The sequence below is a fragment of the Carcharhinus amblyrhynchos genome, chromosome 22, assembly GCF_965287045.1.
Source record: "Carcharhinus amblyrhynchos chromosome 22, sCarAmb.v2.hapA, whole genome shotgun sequence".
NCBI classification, from domain to species: Eukaryota; Metazoa; Chordata; class Chondrichthyes; order Carcharhiniformes; family Carcharhinidae; genus Carcharhinus; species Carcharhinus amblyrhynchos.
In genome coordinates, this window is record NC_137345.1 from 11279151 (window position 1) to 11297102 (window position 17952).

At 41.5% G+C, this 17952-nt stretch overlaps 1 protein-coding gene across 8 annotated transcripts in view; it reads right to left on the reverse strand.

The window, feature by feature from the left end:
- The window catches only part of LOC145356891 (AMP deaminase 2-like), a 147188-nt gene that overhangs the window by 13078 nt on the left and 116158 nt on the right, over nucleotides 1-17952 (reverse strand). For all 8 annotated transcript variants that reach the window (XM_080209866.1, XM_080209867.1, XM_080209864.1 and 5 more), the window contains 7 exons: nucleotides 16921-17052; nucleotides 15668-15831; nucleotides 15011-15137; nucleotides 14003-14166; nucleotides 11528-11648; nucleotides 8688-8861; nucleotides 6797-6907 (listed from right to left, as the gene is read on the reverse strand). In XM_080209866.1, coding sequence (XP_080065992.1) covers nucleotides 6797-6907; nucleotides 8688-8861; nucleotides 11528-11648; nucleotides 14003-14166; nucleotides 15011-15137; nucleotides 15668-15831; nucleotides 16921-17052 — 993 coding nt within the window. The remainder of the gene's footprint in view (nucleotides 1-6796; nucleotides 6908-8687; nucleotides 8862-11527; nucleotides 11649-14002; nucleotides 14167-15010; nucleotides 15138-15667; nucleotides 15832-16920; nucleotides 17053-17952) is intronic.

The window sequence follows — 17952 nt, forward strand, 5'->3', positions numbered from 1 at the left end:
AGATTGTGAGGAAGGGTGTCATAGTCTGCAGGGAGACTTAGACAGGTTGCAGAGCTGGGCCGAGAGGTGGCGGATGGAATTTAATGCGGAGAAGTGTGAGGTAATTCACTTTGGTAGGAGCAACAGATGTGTCGAGTATAGGGCTAACGGGAGGACTTTGAATAGTGTGGATGAACAGAGGGATCTAGGTGTGTGTGTACATAGATCCCTGAAAGTTGGGAATCAAGTAGATAAGGTTGTTAAGAAGGCGTACGGTGTCTTGTCGTTTATTGGTAGGGGGATTGAATTTAGGAGTCGCAGTGTAATGTTGCAACTGTACACTACTCTAGTGCGGCCGCACTTGGAGTACTGTGTGCAGTTCTGGTCCCCGCATTACAAGAAGGATGTGGAGGCGTTGGAGAGGGTGCAGAGGAGGTTTACTAGGATGTTGCCTGGTATGGTGGGGAGGTCCTATGAGGAGAGACTGAGGGATTTAGGGTTGTTTTCGTTGGAAAGAAGGCGGCTAAGAGGGGATCTTATTGAAACATATAAGATGATTAGAGGTTTAGATAGGGTGGATAGTGATAGCCTTTTTCCTCGGATGGAGAAAGCTAGCACGAGGGGGCATGGCTTTAAATTAAGGGGGGGTAGCTACAGGACGGATGTCAGGGGTAGGTTCTTTACCCAGCGGGTGGTGAGGGATTGGAATGCCCTGCCTGCTGCAGTTGTAAATGCGTCTAGTTTGGGGGCGTTTAAGAGATCTCTGGATAGGTTTATGGACGAAAAGGGATTGGTATAGGCTAGTGGGTCATTGTTTTTGTAACTGGTCGGCGCAACATCGTGGGCCGAAGGGCCTGTTCTGCGCTGTAATGTTCTATGTTCTATGTTCAAAAAAGACAGTAGGACTAGGGGGCACAGCCTCAAGATAAAGGGGAGGCGGTTTAGAACGGAGTTGAGGAGGAACTTCTTCACTCAAAGGGTGGTGAATCTCTGGAATTCTCTGCCCGTTGAAGTGGTGGAGGCTGCCTCGCTAAATATTTTTAAGAAGCGGGTTGATGGGTTTTTGATACGAGAAGGGATTAAGGGTTATGGGGAGAGGGCGGGAAAGTGGAACTGAGCCACGACAGATCAGCCATGATCTTATTGAATGGCGGGGCAGGCTCGAAGGGCTAGATGGCCTACTCCTGCTCCTATTTCTTATGTTCTTATGTTCTTATGTTCTATGAAAGTAAAACCAGGCACCAAAAACCCAATTCTTTGCTTCATAAAAACCTAAAGTTCTATACCTTCCTCCTACTACCAGTTGGTTAAGTCATCTGAGTTAGAGACATGATTAAGGCTCTCAAATGAACTTTCCACTTAAAAAAAACGCCCATTGTTAAATGTGTGAGCGAGCTGCCTGATTGGAAATGTAGGAGAATATGGAATTAAGAGTTCTCAGCTCCTGACATCCATCTCCTAACATAAAACAGACCAATTTTACAACTAGAGGTGGAGTATCTCACTTCTTTTACCTAAAGCAACAGGGTGGGAACTCAAAGCTCATCAACACACTTGTCTAGATTCCCTTACTTTGTGCATTATCAACCTGTGGAGATGTATTATGATTTGATGAATACCCAGGAAGAACTATTAGGGGCGTGACCTAATTACAGGGGTTCAGATGACACACAAGATAAACTATTACAGCTCAATCTTACAGTGCCCAATTTTTACGGGCCCAACTTCATTGAAAATTTATTTGCATTGGGGAAGGACTGGAAGTTAACAGGTTATTTGAAAAACCAGCAGTTGCTTGGCAGATAACCGCACATAGGATTTTATTTAAGGAAGTAACCAATTGGTTTGAAACCAAATACTGCATAAAGGAAATAAAATTGATACTATTTCAACTGTATGCGTCGGCCCAGTATTTGGAGCAGCCCATTCAATCTGAGTCACAGACTTTAGGGGAGACTGCTGGAATTCAAATCCGATTAATACATCTGGAAATGAAAGGTAGTCTCAATAATGGTCACCATGAAACTACATTGATGAATCAGATGGGTTTTTACAACAATCAATGTCTTTTAGGGAAGGAAATCTGCCATCCTTACCTAGCCTACATGTTTGTTTATTTTTTATTTATTTGTCACAAGTAGACTTGCAGTCACACTGCAATGAAGTTACTGTGAAAATCCCCTGGTCGCCATACTGTGACTCACAGTAATGTGGTTGACCCTGAAGTGATCTAGCAAGCCACTCAGTTCAAGGGTAATTAGGGACCGGCAACAAATGCTGGCCTTGCCAGTGACATTCACATCCCACGGAAAAATCAGAAAAAAAACCCCAAATTATCTACCCCACAAGAGCTCCAAGCTGCATGGAACAATAAAGCTTAGCAGTTAGCTACAAGACATTGACATATTTTGCCTCTGAACCCATCAACCGAAAACACTTTGGTCCAATAATATTTCTGCATTTTATGATCCTCATGTCACTTAACATGGGCAGGAATATTCAAGATGGATCAGTGTTGCAGTTGACTCTTTTCTGTTACTCTATTTAACTTTTTAAAAAATCTGATGTAGGAAAGAAATATTAATTGCATTCAAGGATTTTCAAATGTGTATTTGACTTCCCAGCAGGGCTGCACAGTGACATACAGCACCAGGGTTCGATTCCTGGCTTGGGTCACTACCTGTGTGAAGTTTGCACATTCTCCCCGTGTCTGCGTGGGTTTCCCCCAGGTGCTCCAGTTTCCTCCTATAGTTAAAAGATGTGTGGGTTAGGTTGCTTGGCCATGCTAAATTGCCCCTTAGTGTCAGGTGGGCTAGCTAGGGTAAATGCATGGGGTTAGGACCTGGGTGAGATTGTGGTCAATGCAAACTTGTTGGGCCAAACGGCTTCCTTCTGCATTGTAGGATTCTATGATTCTAACTTAATGCACTTTTTCTCACCTTAAAGGAAACATACATGGTATAAACAAACTGGACTTGGAATTGAACAGTTTCCTGCAGGAAGCTATTCTCAATTGGGAGTTTCCGTGAACGATTGAATTACTTCCTGAGAAAATTATAAAGTGAATTCAGAAGACATCTGGCATTTAAAGCACAGGTGAAGAAACTGAAGTTACGAACACCAATCAACAGATCCATGTTATCATAGACGCTAACTCAGTGGTATTTTAAAATGAATTTAACCCTCAATTATTCAGCTACTCTGAATACAGCACTAAAACAACAATTTCACTACAGTCACGTTGCAGATGGATTACCAGATGCAAAAGATCAGCTGAAACAAATGTATCGCAAAGTAAGCAGTTCTGAAATGGAGACAAATATAGAAACACAGAAAATAGGTGCAGAAGCAGGTCATTCGGCCCTTTGAGCCTGCACCACCATTCAATATGATCATGGCTGATCATGCACTTTCAGTATCCCACTCCTGCTTTCTCTCTATATCCCTTGATCCCTTTAGCCACAAGGGCCATGTCCCTCTTGAACATATCTAATGAACTGGCCCCAACAGTTTCCTACGGTAGAGAATTCCACAGGTTTGCAACTCTCCGAGTGAAGAAGTTCTCCCTCGTCTCAGCCCTGAATGGCTTAAACCTTATTCTTAGATTGTGACGTCTAGTTCTGGGCTTCCCAACATTGGGAACATTCTTACAGTGTGCCTATTTTCACTGCATAATCTAGTTAGATAGGAGTATCCAAGACAATGGTGGGTATCTATATTTGGATTAGCCCTTTAGAACATGAAGATAAATATACTGTATTTTAAAATAACCAGAGTTAGATTGAAGAATGTCGTGATGCATTTTCTCTCTAGTGTGACTCCCCACGAGCTTCATCTCACTTGCCTGTTTGAATGACAACCAGAAGTGACTGGCCTAGCTCAGAGGGATAGATGCTCCAGAAGTCCTCAAGCTCAACAATACAATAATAATGTGGAAGTACTTCTCTCCATGTTTCTCTTGAATACTGCCCCTCCCCAGTTTAAACAGGAAATGACTTGTGTCAGAACCTGTAAATATTTGACATCGTCTGGGATAGGAGGAATATTATACTTCTAAACCTCTTGTGACATGGCAATCACAAAATTACAGAATAAACACTTGAGGGAACTGGAGGATCATTGTTTAATTCAATGGTCATCTTTATACAACAAGTGACTGACTGCTGAGGCCCAGCTCTGGGGAGTAACAATCACTTCGTTTCCAGCATCTATTCACAGAATGGAGTTTAGTGGCTGTTGTAAAGCAGTGTGTGCATATCTTTTATAATCAGGAAAGCCAGAAATGCAGAGCACTTTCACCAGCATCTGAATAAAAAAGCAGGTCCCTGTCAACCTTTATAGGCAAAGACTAACATTGTGTTCTTATTTCAGAAAAAATGTGTATATTTATTGTCAGCATTAGGTCAGTCTACTGTCCTTTCAACAATTCCATCAATATTTGATCAAATTTCAAAACTGTACCATTCAGTCCTGCAATTAAATGCAGAGAATGACGTTTCCCAGAACAGTAAACCAGAAATGTGATTAGTTATTTCTATCCACATCCCCTCATATATTGCTTAGGGTCTCCACACAATGCCATCCCCAACAGGTATGGAAGTTATCTTCTCCCAAGTCTCAGTCTCCAGCCAGCCACGAGGGTACCTTTGCGTTTCCTTTCTCCACAATTTTCTGTGGACTATCCAACAAGGCATTGTTGCACTAATAACAAGCGCCACCCATGGACTGCACCCCAATGCTCCCGCTGTGACTATAGTGGATTAAAGCATGTGCGTTTAGTTAACTCCTTTCACAAGGATTAGGGCAGCACGGTGGCACAGTTGCCTCACACCTCCAGGGACCCGAGTTCAATTCCAGCCTTGACTGTGTGGAGTTTTCACATTCTCCCTGTCTCTGCAGGAGTTCCCTCCAGATGCTTGGGTTTCCTCCCACAGTCCAAAGATGCTCAGGTTAGGTTGATTGGCCATGATAAATTGCCCCTTTGTGTCAGGGTAAATGCGTGGGGATACGGTCTGGATGGGATTGTTGTCGGTGCAGGCTCGATGACAAGCTCGCAACATCCCATGGAACTTTACAGTCCCGTGGGAATCATGGCAGCCAATTTGTGACAGTTTTCCGCACAAAGTCATGTGATATTTGTTAGAAAAACTAAGTTAGTTTTAAGAGCTTTATTTTGTATTGGGAAACAGTAGAAATTAGGTATAATTTTATGAGGGTTTAACTTAATGTGTCTGTGCCTGGAAGTGTAAAACCTGTAGTTAGATTCATGCTATATAAAAAGTGTGTGCATCACGTCTAAAGGAGGTCAGGGCATGAAGAGGAAACGGAGGCTGGCTGAAGTAACAGTGGTTGCTTAGCAACTGGGGGCTTTTAAAGTAGAAAAGTTTCTTTTGGATTTATTTTGCAGTTGGAGACATGACACCGGAGAGTGGACACCTGTCAACTTTGCCAGAAGTGGGATAGGACAAGGGAGCTGCAAAGAGGTAGACTCCCAAAGATGCAGTCTCTGTTACAATCCCAGTTGATGTTATAACTGGATGGGAAGATTGCAGAATGGAGCTCTAACTCAAAAGGCTATAGCTTTTGACCTTTTTTACTAAAACATGGAGGAACAGACTGCTAAATTAGTTTTAACACCAAAGGAAAAAAAACATTTATTCAACATGAAAAGATTGGATTATGATACAATACTACTTTACTACCCCTCTCCCTTAGCTTAACAAATGCACAAAAGGTTGTAAAGATTTTAAGATTCACATAGATTGCAAAGTATATCTTAAGCTACAACAGTCTAAGTAACATAATGTCCCTTTAAACACAAGATGGTTTGGTCAAATGTACGCTTCATTCAGAACCTCCAGTGAATGTCTGTGGATTCCTCCTCAGAATCCCCCCAGATAATTGTCTGGAACAGAAGGGGAAGAGAAAGCAATGTATAGTTCATGAGAATTCAAGAAAAAAAACAAATGTTGTGAGTGAAAGAGATGGCTATCGTAACCAGAGCTAAAGTGGGAATGCAGACTTCAAAGGTAAATCAAAAGTTTGATGCCATTGAAATAGAGTCTGGGATTGATCATTGATACAATTGTGAACAATTTGTATAGCTGTCAAAACAAATAAATCCTAAAAAGGTAAAGTGTTAAAACCTGGATATATTGTTAAAAGTGACATGGATGTTTTGTCTAAAAGAGTCATTTGGAAAACTGGATTTTGGAATGAAAACCCCTCACGGAAATTATTGTGAAAGAAAATTTGAAAGTGCATTTTTTGGGAGTGGAGTTTGGAAACTCTCATGTGACAATCATCTGGGGGGATTCTGAGGAGGAATCCACAAACATTCACTGGAGTTTCTGAGTGAAGCGTATATTTGACCAAACCATCTTGTGTTTAAAGGGACATTATGTTACTTAGACTGTTGGAGGTTAAGATATACTTTGCAATCTATGTGAATCTTAAAATCTTTACAACCTTTTGTGCATTTGTTAAGCTAAGGGACAGGGGTAGTGAAGTAGTATTGTACCATAATCCACTGGTTAGTGATGTTGGCTGAGGAATAAATAGTGACCAGGACACCGGGGAAGAATTCCCATACTCTTCTTCACAAAGTGCCATGTGATCTTTTACACCTTCCACCTCAGTGCTGCATTCCATATTAGACTTAGATACAACATCTTGGCTATGAGGTGGAATTTGAACAGACAAGCTTCTGACTTAAGGGGGAAGATTGCTTTAGCCATGTCTGACATCTGATTCAGCATAACAAAGGTAACCCCACAAAATCCTAATGTGTCTGAATCCAGCAGACTATACCAGTTACCTTGTCAGAAAAGCCGCTCATTAATACACTGTTCCGTGCCAGTTCGCACATGTCACAGGAACTCAACTTCCATACTTGGGCAGCAATGCTGTACTCTTCCATCAGTGGCTCCTGAGGAAAAAGTGAAAAGATTAAGATCATAAGGAGTGCAGCAATTTTCAAATCTACAAAACAGATCAACAATCACCAAGAAAGATATGTATCAGCCTTCTGTACTTGTACTTCTAATAGTGGATATAGCTATTATACAAACCTTGAACCAAACATAAGCAAAGCAATTTTCTAAAACTAGATTTAAACTAATTTGGTTTAATTCCAAATATTTACAGTGGAAATTAAATGAAACTAAATTGAAGTTTTTCAGTGACAGTAATCTATAGTGTTAACATGGCTTTAAATCTGTAAATCTAAACTAAAAGTACTCAACAATTCCAGACTTATGCAACTCATGGGAGCTTAGAGCTTCTGATCATGAGTTGATGGAAACAACATGACAGGTCAGTCAGATCTCATTCATTTGGAGTAAATGCATGACCTATTTTCCCAGATCTCAGGCTTTTAAAAATAGACACACTTCCATGGCTTTAAAAGGCTTTGTGATCTATCTCACGCTTTTAATTCTAACTTTTAACCCTGACATTTCTTTAACGCCAATGACCATGGTTCTGTTGATTCTAGTCAGTTTGTGGAGGTAGTAGCGTAACTGTAATGTTTCTGGACTAGTCATACAGAGGCCCAGACTAATGCTCGAAGGATATGCGTTCAAATCCCACTGTGGCATTGGTGGAATTTAAATTCAATTAATAAAATCCGGAATTAAAACTAGCCTCAATAACGGTAACAAAGAAACTATTGTTGATTGTTTCATTCATGAAATCTGGGCATGTTCATGTCCCATGGCAGGTCAGAGCCAGCAAAGGTGGAGGCACAGTCAGTCAGGAGGGAATTGCACTAGAACTTCCTAACATTGATTCTGGATCCCATGAAGTTGCATGGCGTCAGGTCAAACATGGGACAAGAAAAGCTGATAACCATGCCTACATCACCCCTCCCCTCAGCTAATCAGGAAGCAATATGAGTGGTAAGGGTAGGAATACAATAGGGGCAGCACAGTGGCAAGCACTGCGGCCTCACAGCGCCAGGGACTCAGATTCAATTCCTGGCTTGGGTTACTGTGTGTGTGGAGTTTACATGTTCTCCCCGTGTCTGCATGGTTTTCTCCGGGTACTCCGGTTTCCTCCCACAGTCTGAAAGACGTACTGGCTTGGTGCACTGGCCATGCTAAATTCTCCTTCAGTGTACCCGAAGAGGTGCCAGAGTGCGGCGACCAGGGGATTGTCACAGTAACTTCATTGCAGTGTAAATGTAAGCCTACTTGTATCTAATAAATAAATTTTACTTTTACTTTACGAATCTCCATTAAGGCTGACTAGGGAACGCAACTACTGATTTAGGACTCAACCAGCTCAAAGACATAGTCTGCTAGCCTGGGTTTGCAGCAGGTGATGAGGGAACAAACAAGAGGGGAAAACCTACTTGACCTCGGCCACACTGATTATGCCTGTCACACAGTCCACGATGTTACTGGTGGGAGTGACCACTGCAAAGTTCCTATGGCATGAGGAAACGCTCTATTGTGTTCTTTAGAACTATCGCTACGCTGGGTGGGATAGATTTCAAACATCTGGCAACTCAAAGTGGGGATCCATGAAGTGCTGTGGCCTATCAGCATCAGGAGAATTATATTCAACCTGTAACCTCTATACTACCATCATCATCAATCTGGTATCAAACTTGTTTCAATGAAGAGTGCAGGAGGGCATGTCAGGAGCAACTTGACGAAACTACAACATAAAATTGTGCAGCTTCTGTTTATGATTGATTGCCTTACCTTGGTAAAGTGAAATTGCAGAGGATCATCAGTAGAGAGAGACACCATTAGACCTCGGGAGAGATACTCTGGCAATGGGTTTCTATGATAACTCAGAAAGAGACTATTGTTGCTCAGAGGGGACATGGCAATTCCGATCTGATCCAGGTAATACAGATATTGCAACACTGGAGTCTGCGAATTAGACACAAGCAATGAACATTTCCCAATTCACCAACATAGGGATCAAATTCAAAAATTTCTTCAAACTTTACATTTTCTAAGTGAACGCATTTCTTGAAGAATGCCAGCACAGGAGAATTAAACCATTCCACTTTGATTATCCAACGTGCACATCAAGCACAGGGAGATTATACAGTAGAGTTCCCCTAACTGTGCCTCAATGAAAAAAAAAATCACTAATTGTTCCATTTCCCAAACATCTATTTGTCTGGTCTCACTGAAGGGGAAATCAGTGGCAAACTGCAGTCAGTTTTGTGCTGCAGACCTACGCTAATGACCAAAAATACCATTTAACATCCAGAGAGTGGAAGTGCTCACCACCCCCCAATGTCTCAATTCAAATCTATACCCTGCAATATCCCAAACAACTGTCCCCAGTTCCTTCGATCCACTTGTTTCAAATCAGAACAGTTCAGCCCATCGAGTCTACACCGGCCACAATCCCACCCAGGCCCTATCCCCATATCGCTACATATTTACACACTAATCCCGCTAACCTACGCATCTCAGGACACTAAGGGCAATTTTTAGTATGGCCAATCCACACGTTTGGACTGTGGGAGAAAACCGGAGCACCCGGAGGAAACCCATGCAGACACGAGGAAAATGTGCAAACTCCACACAGACAGTGACCCAAGCCGGGAATTGAACCTAGGTCCCTGGAGTTGTGAAGCAGCAGTGCTAACCACAGTGCTACAATACCATGCTGACGTTTCAAGTCCAGATGACCCTTTGTCAAAGCCATGGTGACGAAGTCAGTAACCCAGGAGAGCAAGACTGGGAAGAGAATTGGGTGGACTATTTGCCGTGAATCTATTTCCTCTGGGATTCCACTCATCTTCTCCTCCCTTATGATGAAACGATGTTTCAGTCATTGAGCAAAGTAAAACATAAACTGATCTTGCACAATGCAATATGAACAATCCTTTATCTCATACCTTAATTATTTATTTTACATGTTCTTCAAAATAAGAGACAGGTGAATTTCTAAAACGTGTTTGACTTGTTCAGTACTAACATGACAACCTAATTTTAACTCAATTTTGATTCTGTTTGATTCTGCAGTGTGCAAAACTAAAAATACACACGTTGCCACTGTTCTGATTTGAAACAAGTGGATCGAAGGAACTGGGGACAGTTGTTTGGGATATTGCAGGGTATAGATTTGAATTGAGACATGGGGGGGTGGTGAGCACTTCCACTCTCTGGATGTTAAATGGTATTTTTGGTCATTAGCTTAGGTCTGCAGCACAAAACTGACTGCAGTTTGCCACTGATTTCCCCTTCAGTGAGACCAGACAAATAGATGTTTGGGAAATGGAACAATTAGTGTTTTTTTTCATTGAGGCACAGTTAGGGGAACTCTACTGTATAATCTCCCTGTGCTTGATGTGCACGTTGGATAATCAAAGTGGAATGGTTTAATTCTCCTGTGCTGGCATTCGTCATGACTCGATGAGCTGAATGGCCTCTTTCTGTATGATCTATGATCTCTTTTCTCTCCTCACAGATGCTGCCAGACCTGCTGAGATTTTCTAGCATTTTCTCTTTTGGTTTCAGATTCCAGCATCCCCAGTATTTTGCTTTTATCCTCACTATGGTGCCTTGCTTAAACAGCCGATTTAAAATCCCAAGAGCCCAGATTAATAACCAAGTTGAGACAGATTGTCAGACTAAAAGTGGACTTCACCTTGTACTTACCCAGGCACTGCCTGGTAGGTTTTACAGTGCTGAGGCCAACAGGCCTTGGCTACTTTTGCCTTCCCTAATACAGAGGCAATATAACCAATTATACAAATTTCTAATGCACGGAAAGGCTGAGGCAACAGAAGTATATTTTTAAGTCTTGAACACGTGAATGACATAGGTATACTCCAACACTTTGCTTTACACAATCGGGTGAGTTCCTGATCACATGCATATGAGAAGATGCTGAGCAGAGACTGAACATGTCACCACATGAAAAGCGGTTTCAACTGTTAATCTACGTTTGTAACTTCTATAAAATGTCGATTAGCTGTAGAGTGTAAAACCAAATTTTCCAGTTTACGTGTCATCGGGGTGATTCAGCCCGCTGTCACATCAGCGGCAGCCATTTTGTGAGATTCATGCTGGGTGCCACAGACTCCGCATGTCTCCCAAGGTAGGTTTTTCAGCATCATCAGCTCCGTGCTAGAAATTGGCACGGAGCTGATTATCATATGGAAATGTAATGGAAATTGGGGCTGGACCAGGTAGGTCCAGGAGGCTGGTGATCAGGGGGTTTGCAGGGCTGGCCAGCAAATGGGAGGCCAGCAATGGGTGGGAGGGCTACTGCACACGCGCTGATCTCCTCTCTGACAGATCAGTGTACGTGCAGTGGCCCACTCAACGCTATGTCGCCAGTCTCTCGGGTGGGAACAGGCCCTGCCCACCACTTTCCAGCGTGAATCCCCGAGGCACTCTGCAGTGCTCAGAATGTTGGAGATTCACTTTAGTAAGTAAGCTAAAAAAAAACGGCGGAATCACTCCCGTTTTCCCACACATTAGAAACTTAAGAATTTTTTTTTTGGGAGAATCCCAGCCCACATCTTTTCAAAAGACTTTAGATAAATCTCAAGTGGTGCATTTGTTCATACCTTTCGGAGCAGAAGACCATGGGAAATATTCTGAGCAAGCATGAATCCAGATATGAGATGGTGGATAGGACCGGCTTCTCCACAATGTGGCCGTAAAACAAATGTATTGAATCCCCTCTTTCTGGAGAAGCAAATAGCAACAATGATCACAGCTTTGTTCCAACATACTTCCAACATTCACACATTGAATGCAAAGTCTTAATGAGGGATGTGTTCAATGGTTTAAGATTTGAACTCACAAGAGCATCCAAGTTTACAGGGTGGGATTTTCCACGCAATCCGTTACACGTTTTGCGGTGGTAGAGTCAGCCCGACATTGGCTGGTGGCAGGATTTTCTGGTCCTGCCGTTGCCAATGTGAATGTAGTCATCATCACCGGAAAGCTGCAGCAGGGTGCATTGCAGCTGGGGTTGGGAAATCCCACTGGCATGAAAATTCCGGCCATACAGAGCGAGAAAAATGCAAGATTGGAAGGGTAGAAGTCACACGTTAGCTATATGAAGCCCTGTTCAGAACACAGCTGAACATTGTCAGCAGTTGTGGGAACCACACTTTGGGAAAGATACACTGGCCTTGCAGAGAATGCATTTTCAATTTACCAGAAAGAAGCCTGGACTTTAAGAGTTGACCTACAAAGAACAGCTACATAAACAAGGGGATTTAGAAAATAAAACAATAGCTTGATTGAATTTTCAAAGATATTCAAAGAACAAAAAAAATTACAGCACAGGAACAGGCCCTTTGGCCCTCCAAGCCAGCTACCTGACTTAACTAAAACCCCCGACCCTTCCGGGGACTATATCCCTCTATTCTCATCGTATTCATGTATTTGTCAAGACACTCCTTAAAAGTCACTATCGTATCTGCTTCCACTACCTCCCCGGCAGCAAGTTTCAGTCACTCACCACCCTCTGTGTAAAAAACTTGCCTTGCACATCTCATTTAAATCTTGTTCCTTGCACCTTAAACCTATGCCCCCTGGTAATTGACTCTTCCAACCTAGGAAAAAGCTTCTAACTATCCACTCGGTCCATGTCCCTCATAATCTTGTAGACTTCTTTCTGCTCGCCCCTCAACCTCCGTCATTCCAATGAGAACAAATCAAGTTTCTCCAACCTCTCCTTGGCAATCCCTTGGTACTCAAGACATCAGGTAGAGAGCAAACTATTTCTGGTGGCTGGGAAGTCTACGATTAGGAAGGCACAATATAAAAAATTGCAATTAAACCTTTTGGAAGTAATATTAGAAAACACTTATACACATAAAGGGTTGTAAAAGTTTTGAACTCTTTCTCCAAACACAACGAATGCCAGATCAATAGTTAATTTTAAAACTGACATTAATAGTTTTTTTGTTATATTAAGTTATATGGAATTGGGTCGCAGAACAGCCATGATCTAATTTGAATGGTAAAACGGTAGGGCTAAATGGCCTACTCCTGTTCCTACGTTCTTGAGCCATTGGTATGGAGCAAAAACCATTAGTATTGATCCGTTGGGCTGAAATGGCCCTTTGCAAATAATGTGGCCGCCTTATTTTTGCCAATTTGCACAGAACACAACTCCAACTCAAATTAATACTACTGGAACATGTGACTGATAACTAGGAAACAAATAACATTTTTTCCAACAAATTTGAAATGCACAACATGAATATCTACCTCTGAAAATTAGAAGTGCTTGTAAGATCTTTTCCCCCCAAGAAAGATGGCTGTTGCTTTGCTAAATGGTTACATTTTGAATAATGAAACAGGAGCTCAAACTCCGCATTTTTTAAAAAATTGAGTACAGTGGAGGGCAGCACGGTGGCACAATGGTCAGCACTGCTGCCTCATAGCACCAGGGACCCAGGTTCGATTCCAGCCTTGGATGACGGTCTGTCTGGAGTTTGCACGTTCTCCCCGTGTCTACATGAGTTTCCTCCAGGTGCTCCGGTCCCCCCCCCCCCACCCCACCCACACACAGTCCAAAGATGTGCAGGTTAGGTGGACTGGCCATGTAAATTGCCCCCTAGCATCAGAGGGATTAGCAGGGTAAATGGGTAAATACATGGTGTTAAGGGATAGGGCCCTGGCAGGATTGTTGTTGGTGTGGGCATGATGGGCTGAATGGCCTCCTTCTGCACTGTATGATTTCTAGGATTTTAAGAGTCAAGTTTTGATCTAGCAGGGTAAATACATAGGGTTACAGGAATAGGGCCTGGGTGGGATTGTTGTTGGTAAAGGCTCGATGGGCTGAATGGTCTCATTCTGCACTATAGGGACTCTATGATTCTATCATGCAAAAAGAGGAAAGGTGTCAATCAGGAAGTGACTGTCAGAGCCAGAACAATGATATCCATCACCAAGCTTATTTCTTCTGACCCAGAAACATAATATTAACTGTATGGAGATGTTCTTTAAAGATAATTTCCTTTTAAGTTCTTGAGATACTTAAAGAAAGTAAACTACAGAAATAATTTGAATTAAGCCCATACTTGCGGAGATGATTCAGGACTGTCATGTTCGCATACATGTAGTAAAGGTAATAGGCATATGGTGGGTTATCATCTTCTGTCCAATTCACAGGTAATGGGCTATCTGATTTAAAGATGTGATGTTCTGGTTTGGACTCATCATCGACACTATCAAAGCCTACAACCTGTAAAAGCCAGACAATTTTATTCATTACATACATTCTTCCAAGTCATTCTCCTTAAAAGCTATTAAAAGATCATGGTAGCATAGGGAGTTCTCCAGCACACAGCAAGACAGTTTTATGTCTGTGAATTTATTCCTTAATTTGCCGATCATAGGCATAGCCACAGGGGAATGCACCAAGCTAATGTCAGAGTTCTATGATGAGGGGAATTTAAAAATTGTAGTGAGCATTCCTCTCAGCCACATTGAAACCGTTAATATAGCAGGAGTGGAAGAGTTTGATTCCTGTTCATTTGACAAGGAATAATATACAAGGATAGAGGAATTGAAAATCCGACACTGTAAATTGCTTTTTTAAAATCCATTATAGCATCTACAGATGAAGGCATATGATCCCTCCCCAAAAATATTTAACTCATTCTGCTAAGGGCACAGAATGGCATATTAATTTCCCCATTAGTTGCTAAGTTCAGTTGAATATTTCCTGAACTTCCTTGAATATTTCTCAAATGTTATAATCAGCATGGTGGCACAGTGGTTAGTACTGCTGCCTCACAGTGCCAGACAGCCGGGTTCAGTTCCAGTCTTGGGTGACTGTCAGTGGAGAGTTTGTACATTCTGCCCCTGTGTGGATTTCCTCTGGGTGCTCCAGTTTCCTCCCACACTCCAAAGGTTGATTGGCCATGCTAAATTGCCCCTTAGTCCTTAGGTAAATATGTGGGGTTACGGGCTGGGGCCTGGTAGAGATTGTTGATGGTGCAGGCTTAATGGGCCTCCTTCTGCACTGCTGGGATTCTATGATTCTTTAGAACATCCCATTTGAGTTGCATTTTCAATATACTCACGTGCTGAAGGAACAGGTGAAGCTCTGGGTGATTGCGGGGATTAATTGTTGCTTCAAAGATAGGAATGAAAATGTTCTCCAACATGTCTTGGAAGTTGTTCAGCTGTTTCTTTGTGCGGAAGACATCACTGAAAGCAATAATAAAGTTGAATAACTCATTCCTATAGTTATTCTACAGCATCCATTATGTCAACAGACTAGAATGGATTTCTAACAATTCCTGAAAAGGAAATGTTTTGCAAAATCACATGTTCATTCATGGGTCTAAACTGATTAAAAACAATCCTTTGTGGTGAAACATATACAGCAATTCTTAAAACTGGATGAAATCCTAGATCATGTTATGAACAGTTAATATAAATTATTAATTGTGGTTTTCTCAATAGGAAGTTGAAATTGATTTGCTCTTCAGGGTTTGCTTTACATCAAAGATACAGACTGTATTAAGTCACTAAACCAATAAGTTCAAATAAAGACAAGTGTGTTTGATTAAGTACAGAACTGAATATCAGGTGTATTCTATAACACTGCTAAAATGTCTTGTTCCCTGCCCACATCCCATTTCACCCCCATCAAGTTTGAGCATTGGCTGAATTAAGATGAAAAATAAGCTGAATCTTAAGTGACTTGTGACTTTACAGTGCACGATAATACTTACAAAAGCCTTGGCACCTGCACCAGCCAGCACACATTGTTGGAGTAGACTTTGTGTTTCACTGCCCACTTTGCCAGTCGATCCCATTCATCCCGGGAACGTCCATATATAGACAAGCGCAACTCAGCATTCTGGTATTTACTTTCTTCAAGATCTTCCATCACCTCCTGTGAGATACAAGAAAAGCATTGGCAACTGTCTTGTTTCAATTATGAATATTTTTCAAGGCAGGTGCTGTCTTTCTTTCCCTTTTTCCTCGGGTTTTGAGTACAATCCACCACCCCAATCTACTCTTAGGCTACACTGATACTCGTAAAAATGATGGCCAAAGTCTTTGGGGTGTTCCCAAAGAGATTCTCTAGCAGCAGAGGGTGTCAACATGCGAAAAACTCATTGACAGCAGTAGAATCGAAAGAGCGTACTTTGTCATTCTTCATTTAGCACGCAAAATTGAAAAATCATTTTTGCAAAATTGTGTAATGAATAACATGCAAGAAATATTGGTGGATAAACAAGTTATCTCATCCATCTTCATTTTTCATTTTTTAAATTAAGCTACACACTTATCACTGTTCATCATTGTCATTTCTGTTAAGCATATGCATTGAGGTTTGACATCTCTGTTCAACGGGAATATGGAAAGTTTCCTCACCATCACTTGGAAAATTCATGTCATTTATGACATTACAGCAGTGCTTTTAATTTCAATTGAAAACATAATTGGTGACAGCATTTTGCTGGAATCAAACACCTTATACTACACAATGGCAAGGAAATGGTTTATCTTGTGATCATTCATATATTAATTTCTTGATCACAACCACAGTCATAATTGGCACAGTGAATAGCATGGCTATCTCTCAGCGCCAGGGACCTGGGTTCAATTCCTGGCTTGGGTCACTGCCCGTGCGGACTGCACATTCTCCCTATGTCGGTGTGGGCTTCCTCTGGATGCTCTGGTTTTCTCCCATATCTAAAAGACGTATTGGCCATGCTAAACTCTCCCTCAGTGCATCCGAACAGGGACCAAAGTGTAGCAAATAGGGAGATTTTCACAGTAACTTCATTGCAAATGTTAATGGAAGCCTACTTGTGACAATTTGAGAAGGAAAGTCAATGGTTTGCCCACATCCATCATAGATATCATAGATGATGTGCACCAAACCAAGATTGAGAAAGGAGTTGACTTTAATTAACAAGGGAGAAAATGTTAAATTAAACAAGGAAAAGAAAAGCGCAATCCACAAAACTCTAACCTTTATAATGTGACCAAAATATTTGCCCTCAATGCAATTATCAGTCTTGATGAAAATCTCACGAAGAATCGATTCACCAATTGGGTTGTACTTGGCATTGAACTTATCAAACCGATGAAAAGTGTTTCGATCCTAGAACAGAAAATCAATGTTTAGGAAGTCAAAAAACTCTGACCAAGGGCAGGACGTAGATATCAATCATCTCCGTAACCCCTCCCCACCCACCTATACAGTTTCCAACCTTAGATGCATTAGTCAATGCAAATCAACATTTAATCCCATTGTACCTCCATGGAATGGAATACAGATAACTAGCAACAGAATAATCATCACTGATTGTTTCCTGTTACTGCCTTGTGGGCAACTCAAAAGTGGCAAGTAAGCTGAAAAAGTGCACAGCCAGGTTTTAAAACAAAAGCAAATAACCAAGGAGTTCAGAAGCAAATACATTATGGAATTTAACTCTGGTGTGTGGTGTAGTCCAATGAAACTTCACCACCAGACGAAAGAACTCACTTTGTATCTTGGGTTTAATTTCATGGCTCTTTGTGACGTGTTCAAAAGATTGCAAAAAAGATACTGGGTGAGATTTTAACTCACTCAAAACACATTAAGTTGCAGACTGGAAAGTATAATTTATTAATAATATTGGTTGCTGCGCAGAATAAGATGAGCACCAGTAACTACATAAGAGACGTTCCAACAAATGATGGTGCTTCACCCAACAATTAAAAAGAGAAAATTATTAGAACAATACAAAATAGGTGCAGAGGACACTCGCTGCAGGTCCTGGGTTCTCAGGTGACACACAGTACATTGGAAAATGGTAGCTTTAATACATCTGCAAACTTAGGATGACAACTGGCAATCCTGAGGGGCAACTTAATTTTCCCAAATTAGCAAAGGATGACCAAGAAGTGGAAAAATGAGAAAATAAAATATGAAAATAAATTAGCAAAAAAGATATAAACATTGTAAGCATTTCTGCAAGTTTGTAAAGAGGAAAAGAGCATCCATCCTGTCCAGCAGGGC